Here is a 12,584-nt window from a genome sequence, read left to right as displayed (position 1 = left end):
CCTCTTCGTGAGAGTCGAAATGGCGGGCCATGCTTAGACCGGAGCAAATGTCTCTCGATAATCATCACCATACGTTTGGGTAAACCCTCTTGCCACTAATCTTGCCTTGTATCTTTCTATATCTCCATTACTCTTGTACTTAATAGTAAACACCCATTTCGAACTCACACACTTCTTGCCTTGTGGTAGCTCTTCTTCGTCCCATGTATGATTTCTTAACATAGCTTGTACCTCATCATCAACCGCATTGTCCCATTCCTTAATTCCCTTAGCTTCCTCATATCTTTGTGGGACAAACTCCACGTCTAGCTTGCTAAGAAAAGCCTTATGTTCTTCGGGAAGAAGGTCAATCGAACATGTAGCTTGAATTGGATGAGCCACGGCTTGACAATTGTAGTACACTCTAGTGTTCTTCCAATTAGATGGAGATTTCCTCTCTCTCATGCTCTTTCTTGGATTCTCTCTAGTGTAGATGGAGTCTTGTGTTACTTGTGGAGCTTGATATGTCTCATCCTCGCTTGAAGATTCAATGACCTCCCTTTTATTAGATGGATTCTCTTCTACCACTTCTTCACTAGACCTTTCTTCTCTATCCATTCCTTGTTGGTTATCCGAAGCTTCTTGTGATATGTCATTACCCCTCTCTTGAGCTATGTTATTACCACTCTCTTGAACTTCAATAGTACTATCATTTGGTGTGGCTTCTCTCTCTTCTTGACGAGAGCATCCATTACTCAAATGTTCAAGAATGTGCCTAAGACTTCTAGCTCTATCCGAAGTTGAATTTGGTAAGTCTTTCACACCTTCCCAACTCTTCTCTCCGAAATAAGCTTCATCTTCCATGAACTTTACATCCCTAGATACATAGTACCTATTCATGACCGGATCATAGCACTTATAGCCTCTTTGCGTTGTTGAGTATCCAATGAAAACACACTTAGTGCTTTTCGGCTCTAGCTTGTTCCTCAAGTCACCTGGAACAAAAACAAAACACACACTTCCAAATACCTTTAAATGATCAATGTTAGGACTTTGGTTATTCAAAACTTGAAAAGGGGATTGATCATTAAGGATACGGGTTGGTATTCGGTTTATGAGATAACATGAAGTTAACACGGCATCTCCCCAAAACCGCTTTGGCATGTGTTTCTCAAACAACATTGCCCTTGCCACCTCCATTAGGTGTCTATTCTTCCTTTCGGCAACACCATTTTGTTGAGGGTTGTATGGGCAACTTGTTTGGTGTAGAATTCCACATTTTTCCAAGTGTGTTTTGAGCTTAGTACTTGTGTACTCTCCTCCATTGTCTGTTCTAAGGATCTTAATCTTGGCATCAAAGTGATTAGTCACATAATTTTGGAAGTTTATAAATGCATCATAAACTCTATCCTTAGATGGAAGCAAGGTTACCCAAGTATACTTTGATTTCTCATCTATAAAAGTGACAAAATATTTATGATTATCTCTAGATGCACAAGGTGAAGTCCAAACATCCGAATGCACAAGATCAAAGCATTTTTCATAAATAGTATTTGATTTGGGAAAGACTACTTTGCAATGTTTTCCTAAAATGCATGCTTCACATTTAGCACAATCATAAGAGAAACCCGGTAAAAGTAAATTCAAAGCTCTAGAATGAGGATGAACAAGTCTATTGTGCCATAAAACAACCGGAGCTTTAACATTGTTCGCAATCATATAAGAAGCAACATTATTAGAGATAGAGTTAAGCGAAGTGTCTTCAAGCACGTAGAGATCATCTTTAGTACCACCTTGTCCAAACACATTACCACTCTTAATATCCTGCAATTTCACATCATTAGGACTGAAAATAGCAAGACAATTTAAGTCTCTAGTAGTCTTCTTAACTGAGAGTAAGTTCAAAGTAAACTTAGGCATATAGAAAGCACTAGAACGTTTACTAAATAGGTTTATACTACCTATTCCTTCAATCGGCACATTCTGTCCATTCGCAACTTTAACACTTCCTAAAGCCGGTTTAATGTTCTCTAACAACTTAGGATTACTTATCATATGGTGAGAAGCTCCTGAGTCTAATACTAATGACTTTGGATCATGAGAATTAGAAGTAAAGAGAGAAATACCACCGGTACTGAATTTTGATGCGATTGATTGAATGAGAGATTCGAGGTCCGCCTTGTTCATCACAATGGTTTCTTGAGTTTGAGACGATGATCCACAGCCCTTATCTTGAATCGTGGCTTGCAACGCCTTCTCTTGTTGACCATACTGAACAATAGCCCTCTCTTCATTCTCTTGTCCACCGTCACTCACATTGGCCACATTCGCCTTCGACTTAAGGTTCTTGAACTTCTCCGGCTTCAAATGGGGGTGTAGAATCCAGCAATCTTCTTTGGTATGACCCTTCTTGTTACAATGATCACAAACCGACGCCTTCTTGTCCTTATGTTTCACGAACCCCGCCTTGTTCGCCGTAGGCAGATTTTCACCTTTAGTGCCGAATAGCCCTTGTGACCCAAACTCCTTTTGTATCTTTGCACACACTTGCTCCAAGGTAGGAATCTTGTCATCCCTTAGAATGTGTTGAATCACATCTGTGTAAGTAGGATTAAGCGTCATCAACAACCCGAAGACACGATCTTGCTCTCGGCGATCTTTAAGTGTTGTGGCTTCGGTGGTGAATGGCCTTAGCATCTCTAGTTCAGCAACTAGAGACCTATACTTCCCAAAATGAGTATTAAAATCATTGTCTTCTTGACTTAGGCTTCCGAGAGTCTTCTTGAGCTCATATACCCTTGTCAAGTTTGACTCGTTACCGAAAACATTGGCAAGTGTATCCCATAGCTCTTTAGATGTCTCGCAATACGAATACCCTTCCAAGAGTGAAGCCTCAAGAGAGCAATGGAGAGCACTCAGAACCGTCAAGTCTTCTTGCGTCCAAGTCTCTTTGACCAAGCTTTCTTCCAAAGCTTTCGCTTCTTCATAGGTAGACTCAATGTATCTTGTGAGTCTTCTCCCACCCAATACATTCGTCGTTGTTCTCTTCCATAAGAGATAGTTGTTTCCATTAATTTAAAGCAACCAGAAATTTCAGATCTTTGTAAGCCTTGTTCACTTCTTGAACCACAAGCGCCATCTTACAAGAGTAAAGACTTGATTTTGAACCGTTCAAAACTCAAACCCGAGATAAAGCTTCAACCTTTAGTGATAAAGCTTCAACCTTTAGTTATGAACCCAACCTAAACTCCTTAGAAAACCTTTAAATCGCTTCAAAGATATCCTAACTCTTGTGAATGGAATCCTCACCAAAGACTTTAAGAAACTCTACCCCAAGAACAGCAAAACCCGGAAATAAGATGAAACCCAATCTCGCAAACCAAAGAACAGAACTCAAAGAAGAGAAATCGAAAAGCTAAGATTAAGAGAGAAAAGATTCAAGAACCGAACGCTCTGATACCATGAAAATGTTTAGAATCAAGTAGGGAGGATAGAGATGAACATGGTGAATAATAGAGAGAAAGATGATTGATTGTAATGTGATAAAAGTTACAAATAATTTGTGGCTGCACACGGTTTATATAGGGAGCTTACTAGGTCTAGATGGGTATGCACATAACCTTAAAAGCATCCTCATTTAGCCTAGTGAGTCACCGTGTGCTTTTGTCACTTTACAGCTCATGACAACGGTCATAAGCAACACGACAAGCCGTACACGCGCTTAGCACCATCCGGATAAGGATGGTATCCTTCCCGCATCCGTACGGTCCAAGATGACCGTTACCTCTCTTCCTCTTATTCAAACCAGTTACTTGCATAACAAGAAACACATTTCATTCATAACTATTACTTAGTTAGAATAAAATATCTTCTTGATCAATACTTGTATTATGGATATAACCAAAAAAAAAAAAACCTACTTGCATCATGGTTGTCATCGATTTCTTTTCTCTAACTCATGTTTTTATTTTATGTTTTGCAGACACGATACCACTTTTGTTTATGATATTGTTAAGGAGGTTAAGAGACAGCTAAACATACCAACTGATCAAAGTTGGTCAGCTATAGGAATTGCTATCTCGGCTATAACCATCAGCTTTATCTTTAGTTTCTTCATTGCCCCTAAGTATCTCCCTGATCAGAAGTTTTTCCAGACTCCTGAATGGTTCATAGGTTCTCTGGCAGTGGTTCTTGCGTTGTGGTTTTGGAACAAATATAACCAGAAAGCACCACCTCCTTCATAAGTGGCTTTTGTGCAACTTTATGCTGTTAATTTGTGTGTGGTTTTAATGGGGTGTTAAAGATCATTTGGTTGGTTTGTACATTTGTGTCTTTTTTTTTTAATTATGTTGTAAATGTCAGTTACTAGAACAAAATTGTGCTTTGTATCAATCTGATTCTCTTCTCTGAGTAAGCTCTTTGACAAGACATTCTCGTTTTCCTAAAAGTCTTTTGCTTCTTCATCGGTTAGCTATTAATGGAAATGGTTGATTTGATCACTTGTGTGGTCTTTGAGTATAAGCAAATTAAAAGATGATATGCACCTCTCTTTGCTTGAATCTCTCTATTGATCTTTAATACTCTCTAAAGTCAACTCCACCAGGAAATGCGCATTCTTCCACCCCGTGACCCGGAATTAGAGAGTGATGTGGTTTCTCTTGTTGTTCCTATATATAAAAGAAAGACTTAGAAAGGCGTACTGAGTCATGTATTTGGGAAAAAAAGAAGAACAAAGAATGGTTCTAGTTATATTTATAAGGACTAAATGAGACAACAAAGTCTTCAACAACAATTTCTTTACCTTTCCAGTCTTTGATTCATCATTAATTATGATCACATTTTGTTGCTTGGCGTGAGCTTGCTTGCTTCTCTCTTGCTAATCCATCCTCTGCGGGTTCCAAGAGATCTGAACAAATCACTGTACAAGCTTCAAACTTGGTTCTTGATTCGTTATTGATAGGCACACATTCAGCTTTTCCATATGCTTTTAACATTACTAAACACCATGGATGATCCCGGTTTGGTTTAAGCATAAACAAGAACATTGAAGGTCACTTCCTTCTCTCTTGATCATGCGCTTCTCCCGATTAATCATCAGTTTGATTAGTGGTATCTTCTTGGTAACTTGTCTCCAGATCTCATTCACACTTCCATTTGGATGCGTATAGTCAATATATCGCCTAACCTACACAAATCAAGTCCATAAAGTTGACATTTTTTTTCAATAGATCCAAAGGAACTTTCAGAAGACAAATCAAGAAACTCTTCTTACCTCTTTCATAGCCTTTTGGTACTTTAATATCTTTTCTGGTTTCACTTTTCTCAGCTTCTTAACCACAAACCCCGGTTTCAAAGCGGCATCCTCAAGAATATAGAAAACTTTCTGTAATCTATAACATCTTCAAAAGGTAGCTCAATGCCATCGCTTACAATCACAGGGACACATAAACTGGCAATGGCATCAAATAATCTGCAAGCTGAATGAGTATCACCAGCTGAATGTAGACAAAACTTAGACGTATGCATTCCTTGTTTAGCCGCACGCCTATTCTCTCTTGATTGTGTTCCGTGTTTGATAACAACATCCTCTTCGTTCTCAAGAAGCTTGAAAAGCAAATCTCGGACTCTGCCTCCCTGTCAAACAAACACAACAAAGCACATAGAGTCAAAATCAGCATCTGCAAAGTTTCCGCCTTTCTGCAGTTTTTCGATAATCTCTCACAATTTAACATATTTGACATTCAATGCCAATCCATAAACAAGAACACTACCTAGTAAATTATGGCTGGTTTCTCTGTATCTTACTCAAAAGTACTTGACTTCAAAAACTCCTTTACTAATTCAAGATCACGAATAATAGAGATCATTAGTTAAATCTTACATCTTTGCGATATCAGTTTCCCATAAAGAACAACAAGTTGTTCCTCTGCTTAACTCCAAGCTCGCCTTCATAAGCATCAACCCTATGAGAATAAGGTATTATTACGTCTTTCACAAGGGACCCTTGGTCAGCTCTAAACCAACCTAAATCCGTCACAAGCAAAACCGCATTCTTAACCCGATCCATAACCCGGTTCAACGCATTCGGGTCACCCGCAACAATCACATGATCCCTCCCATTGTTCCTCCTACACCACTCTTGACCTTCCAACCAACTCACCAAACTCTCCTGCATCACCTCCTCACTATACCCAAACCCGGATCCGAACTCGGGTCGATCCGAATTCACAATCAAGCTTAGAGAGGAGAAAGCCGCAACAAAGAACAAATCTGCCTCAGCAGGGTCAAAAAGCCTGACAATCGGAGACCCGACCCGTTCAATTTTGGGTCGGGTAAGTGTGGAGAACGATCCCACATTGGAAAGATGGGAAGGGACTTGAGTAGTATATAAGGGACTTGGGCTAATCCACTCATTGCCAATTGGTTTTGAGTTGGAAGCCCATGAAACTTAACATGGTATCAGAGCCCGATCCATACGCGCTGACCCATTAATCCTGCCCTGAAAGTGGCTCGATCACCCCCACTAATTGATAGCCCAAAGGAAGGCTCAATTCTGTTGAGATAACTAGTAGAGCATTATCTCGATGCGGCGTGATGGATTCTGTCGAGATTAATGGCTAGAAGAGCCATTATCTCGAGGGGGCGTGTGGAGAAAGATCCCACATTAGAAAGATGGGAAGGGACTTGAGTAGTATATAAGGGACTTGGGCCAATCCACTCATTGCCAATTGGTTTTGAGTTGGAAGCCCATGAAACTTAACAGTAAGATCTGAATAAAGATACCACTAATGCATATGTTGATGACCCGGATATTTCAACCCGGTTACGTCATCAGATTTCTCTCCTCCGTGTTGCTGGATAACTCCGTGAGTAAAATTCGTCGGCAAGCCGTACATGTAAACCTTCGTTTTACGCAATTTTTCAGGAAAATCAAAACTTTCTCGAGAATCGACGAGATTGCGACGAATTGAGCCAGAATCAGAGTAAAAACTTGGATAGAAGAAAGTATTAACGAAGACGAAAACAAAGAAAACAGAGAGAAACGAAACTGTGACCTTCTTTGAAGATGAATTATTGGGTTTTCTGATTTTGGGGTTTAATTTCTCTTTCATCTTTTATTCCTTCTTCTTCTTCGTCTTCAATGATTCTTCAGTTGAAGAAAGAGCTTCGAGAGGTATACAAATACAATATCAGAGGAAGAAGAAGAAGAGAGTGAATTTCGAGGAAAATATTTTATCGGGAATATAGAAAAGTCATCTTCCCGAGAGTGTGTTGTGTTGTTTGAGAAAATCGACGTTTGAGGTTCAAATCAAAATTTGATTAATTTAAAATTATTAAATGAAAATTTACAAGTCCAACAAAACAACCTAGTTACAACAAAAACTTACAAAGAAGTCCAAACACAGGATGACCTTCCGGGAAGTGATTGTCGGAACTGTGTGAGTGTAGACAAAACACAGGGAAAGATCGTGTGGTGATTTGTAGGGTCGGTAAACAAGTCTTTAAAGCCTCGTAGCGGACCGGCCGTCAGACAGGAATGGGCCCATGGGCCTGAGAGAGGACGTAGGGACCATTAAAAAAGATGGCGGTCGGGGCGTTACAAACAGACTGCTAATGAAGGAAGAAAGTGAGATTAGACTAGTGAATTACTTTCTTGAGAATTCAGCAATCCTCAAGAAACTGACTCTAATCTCACAGATTCTTCTTCTATAGAGCTAGAGAGCTACAAGAAGCGTCTTACATCCACAAAGCTTTCTCCTACATGTCAAGTTATCATTGATTGACATGCAGCTAATGATGCTGGTGATCACATCTGCTCGAGCCATTAGTGTCGCGCATGTTTATTAGTGTAGGAATTATCTATTCTCATCTGACAACTACATTTAGGCTCTTTATTTTTGTTTTTGACTAATGCTGTATTGCTGGATCATCTCTTTATTTAATTAAGAGAAAAAGAAGGTAGTTGTTTTCAACGAAGATTTTATAAATGAATTATTAACTTTAAATGTATGAATCAATATATGACATGCTTTATGAAAGTCCTTGAGAATTTTTCATAAAATCCTTCAGTAATATGTCGGTTATGACGGATATTTTTTTCCCATAAAATCTCTCAATAATCTGTTATTTTTTTCCCATAAACGTGGTTGAGAGTTGGTTTCACAATGCATAATTGCATATACTTTTTGGCATTCGGAGTTCTATTTAATCTTATAGAATTATGTGCTATCTAAATGTTGATGAGTCATGATTATTTACAGTCTTCTATCTAGTGATAAGTAAATGTTCTTGCCACTCGTTATATATATCATCTTTTACAAGAAAATTTTGTCATTAGTTTCCATTTGCCTGGTCAAAAGAACAAAAATGTCACCATGTATTAAAGAAAGATTTACCCAACATGCCATTCTATATATTGCATAAAACAGTTATACATAATGTCATTTTATATACTGTATATGTCTACATTAAAGAAGAGACATGGCTTGAAACTTGCTTGAATATTAAATGCCATGATAATTCAAGAACGAAGCGTTGACATTTGAAATGAAATTTTCCAAAACATGCCAGCTTCTGAACATGTTCTTCTCCATAAATTCAGGAAGCAAATTTTAAACAAGAAAGTCTTAATCCTCCCATGGCAGAGCCAAGACCATACCAACGTCCTCCTCAGGTATTCATCAGTTTCCATGGAGATGAATTACGCGACAATTTCATCAGATATCTTGTGTGGGGATTGAGAGATGAAAGAGTCAACGTTTTCATAGACAGAGCAGAAGCAAATAGGAGAGACATAAGAAATATTTCCACAAAGATCGAGGAGTCTAATATCGCGGTCATAATCTTCTCCAAGAGGTATACAGAGTCAGAGATGTGTTTGAACGAGCATCAAAAGATGCACGAGCACGTAAAACAAAGCAACCTCAAGGTGATACCTGTCTTCTACGATGTGAGCATAAGCGATGTAAAGAACCTCGAGGGTGAATTCGGTAATCATTTCGAGGAAATGAAGATGAAATATGCAAATGATCCACTCAAGATCTTGAATTGGGAGAATTCATTGAGTTCAATAGTAGAGAGGACCGGCTTAACCTCAGAAGAACACGGGTAATTATTTTCTTGATGATTCTCTTAAGTAGATGGAGTGTAGAAGAACATTGAAGCCAATTCTTGATAATTTGTTCTTAGGGAGACTACTTATTTGAGCTCATCTAATGGTTTTTTTCCTCACTCATATTTGCAGAACAGGTTTAGGTCTGGTCATGGCAATCGTTAGGGCGGTTAAGAGCGAGCTAACAGACTCTCTAGAAAGAAGAAAGATTATGAAAGGACAAGTGTTTGTTTTGGCTTCAGCTGCGGTTTTTATCTTTAGTCTCTTTGTAGCTCGTTTACTTTGCACTGATGTGAAAGTTTACAAAGCTGTTAAGTGTTTACTAGGTTTTCCGGTTTTGGTTGGTGTCTTGCACCAGCTTTATTGTTTACGGAAACATCCGAACAGATAACTTCTTGATTGATCACCATTTCGTGGTTGAATGGTTTCGCGCTGTTTGGTTGATCACCATTACGTCTCTGTTTAATTGTTATTTACCTGTATTACTCTGCTTTTGTCCGCAAGCTTATATGAGAAAGACAGTTTCATGTATTTATATTGGTATGAGCATGTTAAGGGTTTCTCTCTTTATAGTTTTCCTTCAAAAACATTATTGATCCGGCCCATGACCCGGGATTTAGAGTATTCGGATCCATTGAGACAAAGGTGTTGTATAATATTAAAGAAAGACTGAGGATAGGTGCAGACTTGGCATCGAGTCACTGACACTGATTGGTCTGAAGAATTAAAGAATGGTTTCTCTATAATGTTTTTTAAGGACAAAGTGAGACAACAAAGTCTCTCACCAACTATATTCTCTATTTTTTTCAGACGAACCTAGACACCATTCCAATGGATGAGCAGGTCCAAGAACCTCTTTCTGATCAGGTTTTTATCAACTACCGCGGAGATGAGCTGCGCGAAATCTTTGTCAACCATCTAGAGCTACAATTAAGAAACGCAGGGATCAACGTCTTCATAGACACTAAAGAGCAGAAAGGGAGAAGACTACAATATCTCTTCACAAGGATCAAGAAGTCAAAAATCGCGCTTGCTATCTTCTCCAAGAGGTACTGTGAGTCAAAGTGGTGTTTGGATGAGCTTGTGACGATGAATGAACAGATGAAGAAAAAGAAACTCGTTGTGATTCCAGTCTTCTATAACGTAAGATCGGACGATGTGAAAAGAGCAGCCAATCCCGATGGAGAAGGCGGTCTTGATGGAGAGTTTTCCCTTCCTTTTAAGCAACTGAAGCAAAAACATGCAGGGGAGCCTGAGAGGGTCAAGGGTTGGGAGTGTGCCCTGAGATCTGTGACAAAAAGAATAGGATTTTCCCGGTCAAATTACGGGTAATATTTCAAAATACATGTTTTCTTGATTATGTTTGGATCTATGCCCGACTAATCTTTGGACTAGTAGATATCTTTGGTAAGGAGTTTTACGCAAACCCACCAACCGACCGTGGGTAAATTAACCGGAAAAAGCCTAGATGATTGAGCGATCTATGCGCAAACAAGATCGCCATGCTCGAGTTTTCTTGATGATTCTTGTTGAAAATGTTTAGAATCAAGTAGGGAGGATAGAGATGAACATGGTGAATAATAGAGAGAAAGATGATTGATTGTAATGTGATAAAAGTTACAAATGGTTTGGGGCTGCACACGATTTATATAGGGAGCTCACTAGGTCAAGATGGGTATGCACATAACCTTAAAAGCATCCTCATTCAGCCTAGTGAGTCACCGTGTGCTTTAGCCACTTTCCAGCTCATGACAACGGTCATACACTACACGACACGGCCGTACACGCGCTTAGCACCATCCGGATAAGGATGGTCTCCTTCCCGCGTCCGTACGGTCCAAGATGACCGTTACCTCTCTTCCTCTTATTCAAACCAGTTACTTGCATAACAAGAAACACATTTCATTCATAACTATTACTTAGTTAGAATAAAATATCTTCTTGATCAATACTCCCCCTCAAGTTTATACTACAATAATCATTGTTATAAACTTGACACTTATGCGAGTGACCTCGTTAAAAACCTAAGATTGGAAAACCACGTGGGACAAAACCAATCTTAGGGAAAAAGAGTATCACTGACATAAGTAGGGAAGTTCTCTCAAGGGTGTGTTAGGTCTACAAGTCCAAGCTTGCCATGAATAAACTTGCAAACTTGGGTACTTGCTGCCTTGGTAAAGATATCGGCCAATTGGTCCGAACTTTCAGTGTAACACGGTAAGATAGTACCATCTTGGATCTTCTCTCTAGTCTTGTGGCAGTCTATCTCCACATGTTTGGTTCTCTCGTGAAACACCGGGTTGTTGGCGATGTGAATAGCCGCTTGGTTATCGCAATGAAATGTGATGGGCGTCTTTTGATCTATCCCAAAGTCTTTAAGAAGCGCCTTTAACCATGTCAACTCATTTGTAAGCTTCTTCATAGCTCTATACCCCGCTTCAGCACTTGAACATGACACCACCTTTTGCTTCTTTGACTTCCAAGTCACTAAGTTTCCCCCAATGAAGGTGCAAAAGCCGGTTGTCGAGTGTCTATCATTACGATCTCCACCATAATCCGCATCACAATACCCAACTATCTCCGTGCTTGAGTTCTTTCCCATCCAAATGCCTTGGCCGGGGCTCTCTTTGAGATACTTTAGAATCCTATCTACCATACTCCAATGGTACACCGTGGGTTCTTTCATGTGTTGACTCACCTGATTCACTGCAAAAGAGATATCAGGCCGAGTGTAGGTCAAATAGATTAACTTACCCACAAGTCTTCTATATTGCTCCGGGCAATGATATGGTCTATCATCCTTCTCCCCCTTTCGATTGACCTTATAGACTCCTGAATGGTTCATAGGTTCTTTGGCAGTGGTTCTTGCGTTGTGGTTTTGGAACAAATATAACCAGAAAGCACCACCTCCTTCATAAGTGGCTTTTGTGCAACTTTATGCTGTTAATTTGTGTGTGGTTTTAATGGGGTGTTAAAGATCATTTGGTTTGTTTGTACATTTGTGTCTTTTTTTTTAATTATGTTGTAAATGTCAGTTACTAGAACAAAATTGTGCTTTGTATCAATCTGATTCTCTTCTCTGAGTAAGCTCTTTGACAAGACATTCTCGTTTTCCTAAAAGTCTTTTGCTTCTTCATCGGTTAGCTATTAATGGAAATGGTTGATTTGATCACTTGTGTGGTCTTTGAGTATAAGCAAATTAAAAGATGATATGCACCTCTCTTTGCTTGAATCTCTCTATTGATCTTTAATACTCTCTAAAGTCAACTCCACCAGGAAATGCGCATTCTTCCACCCCGTGACCCGGAATTAGAGAGTGATGTGGTTTCTCTTGTTGTTCCTATATATAAAAGAAAGACTTAGAAAGGCGTACTGAGTCATGTATTTGGGAAAAAAAGAAGAATAAAGAATGGTTCTAGTTATATTTATAAGGACTAAATGAGACAACAAAGTCTTCAACAACAATTTCTTTACCTTTCCAGTCTTGATTCAT

The 12,584-nt window shown here is 39.2% G+C and overlaps 3 protein-coding genes and 2 pseudogenes across 4 annotated transcripts in view; 3 read left to right on the top strand and 2 right to left on the bottom strand.

Moving 5' to 3' along the window:
• Window positions 1–4,286, top strand: part of LOC110229219 — a 6,799-nt pseudogene extending 2,513 nt beyond the window's left edge. The window contains exon 2 of the transcript XR_002332720.1: window positions 3,962–4,286. The product of XR_002332720.1 is annotated as a vesicle-associated protein 1-4-like (transcript). The remainder of the gene's footprint in view (window positions 1–3,961) is intronic.
• Window positions 4,287–4,975: 689 nt separating this feature from the next.
• LOC110230105 (probable arabinosyltransferase ARAD2) lies at window positions 4,976–7,154 on the bottom strand. The gene is given in 5 exon segments (XM_021032098.1): window positions 4,976–5,164; window positions 5,252–5,343; window positions 5,346–5,613; window positions 5,861–6,316; window positions 6,747–7,154. Coding segments are annotated over 5 exon segments (1,350 nt in total). The 5' UTR covers window positions 7,092–7,154.
• Window positions 7,155–8,456: 1,302 nt separating this feature from the next.
• LOC110225852 (protein PHLOEM PROTEIN 2-LIKE A8-like) lies at window positions 8,457–9,622 on the top strand. Its single transcript, XM_021015976.1, has 2 exons — window positions 8,457–9,087; window positions 9,224–9,622. Exons 1-2 carry the CDS (start codon window positions 8,618–8,620, stop codon window positions 9,480–9,482), a joined length of 729 nt encoding a protein of 242 aa, XP_020871635.1. The 5' UTR covers window positions 8,457–8,617; the 3' UTR covers window positions 9,483–9,622.
• A 226-nt stretch (window positions 9,623–9,848) lies between these two features.
• On the top strand, window positions 9,849–12,072 carry LOC110230096 (vesicle-associated protein 1-4-like). Its single transcript, XM_021032086.1, has 3 exons — window positions 9,849–10,419; window positions 10,709–10,766; window positions 11,920–12,072. Exons 1-3 carry the CDS (start codon window positions 9,923–9,925, stop codon window positions 12,007–12,009), a joined length of 645 nt encoding a protein of 214 aa, XP_020887745.1. The 5' UTR covers window positions 9,849–9,922; the 3' UTR covers window positions 12,010–12,072.
• A 266-nt stretch (window positions 12,073–12,338) lies between these two features.
• Window positions 12,339–12,584, bottom strand: part of LOC110230092 — a 2,422-nt pseudogene continuing 2,176 nt past the window's right edge.

The sequence above is a fragment of the Arabidopsis lyrata genome (assembly GCF_000004255.2).
Source record: "Arabidopsis lyrata subsp. lyrata unplaced genomic scaffold ARALYscaffold_8, whole genome shotgun sequence".
In the NCBI taxonomy this organism is placed as follows: Eukaryota; Viridiplantae; Streptophyta; class Magnoliopsida; order Brassicales; family Brassicaceae; genus Arabidopsis; species Arabidopsis lyrata.
Note: the sequence above shows the minus strand (reverse complement) of the source record. Positions and strands in the feature narration are given on the sequence as shown.

Bases quoted from the DNA above. Each gene is read 5' to 3' on its own strand.
- LOC110225852 (XM_021015976.1), top strand. From the start codon at position 8,618: ATGGCAGAGCCAAGACCATACCAACGTCCTCCTCAGGTATTCATCAGT. The intron at 9,088-9,223 runs GTAATTATTTTC...TCATATTTGCAG, and splicing joins TTAACCTCAGAAGAACACGG to AACAGGTTTAGGTCTGGTCA.
- LOC110230096 (XM_021032086.1), top strand. From the start codon at position 9,923: ATGGATGAGCAGGTCCAAGAACCTCTTTCTGATCAGGTTTTTATCAAC. The intron at 10,420-10,708 runs GTAATATTTCAA...ATGTGATAAAAG, and splicing joins TTTTCCCGGTCAAATTACGG to TTACAAATGGTTTGGGGCTG. The intron at 10,767-11,919 runs GTATGCACATAA...TTGACCTTATAG, and splicing joins AGCTCACTAGGTCAAGATGG to ACTCCTGAATGGTTCATAGG.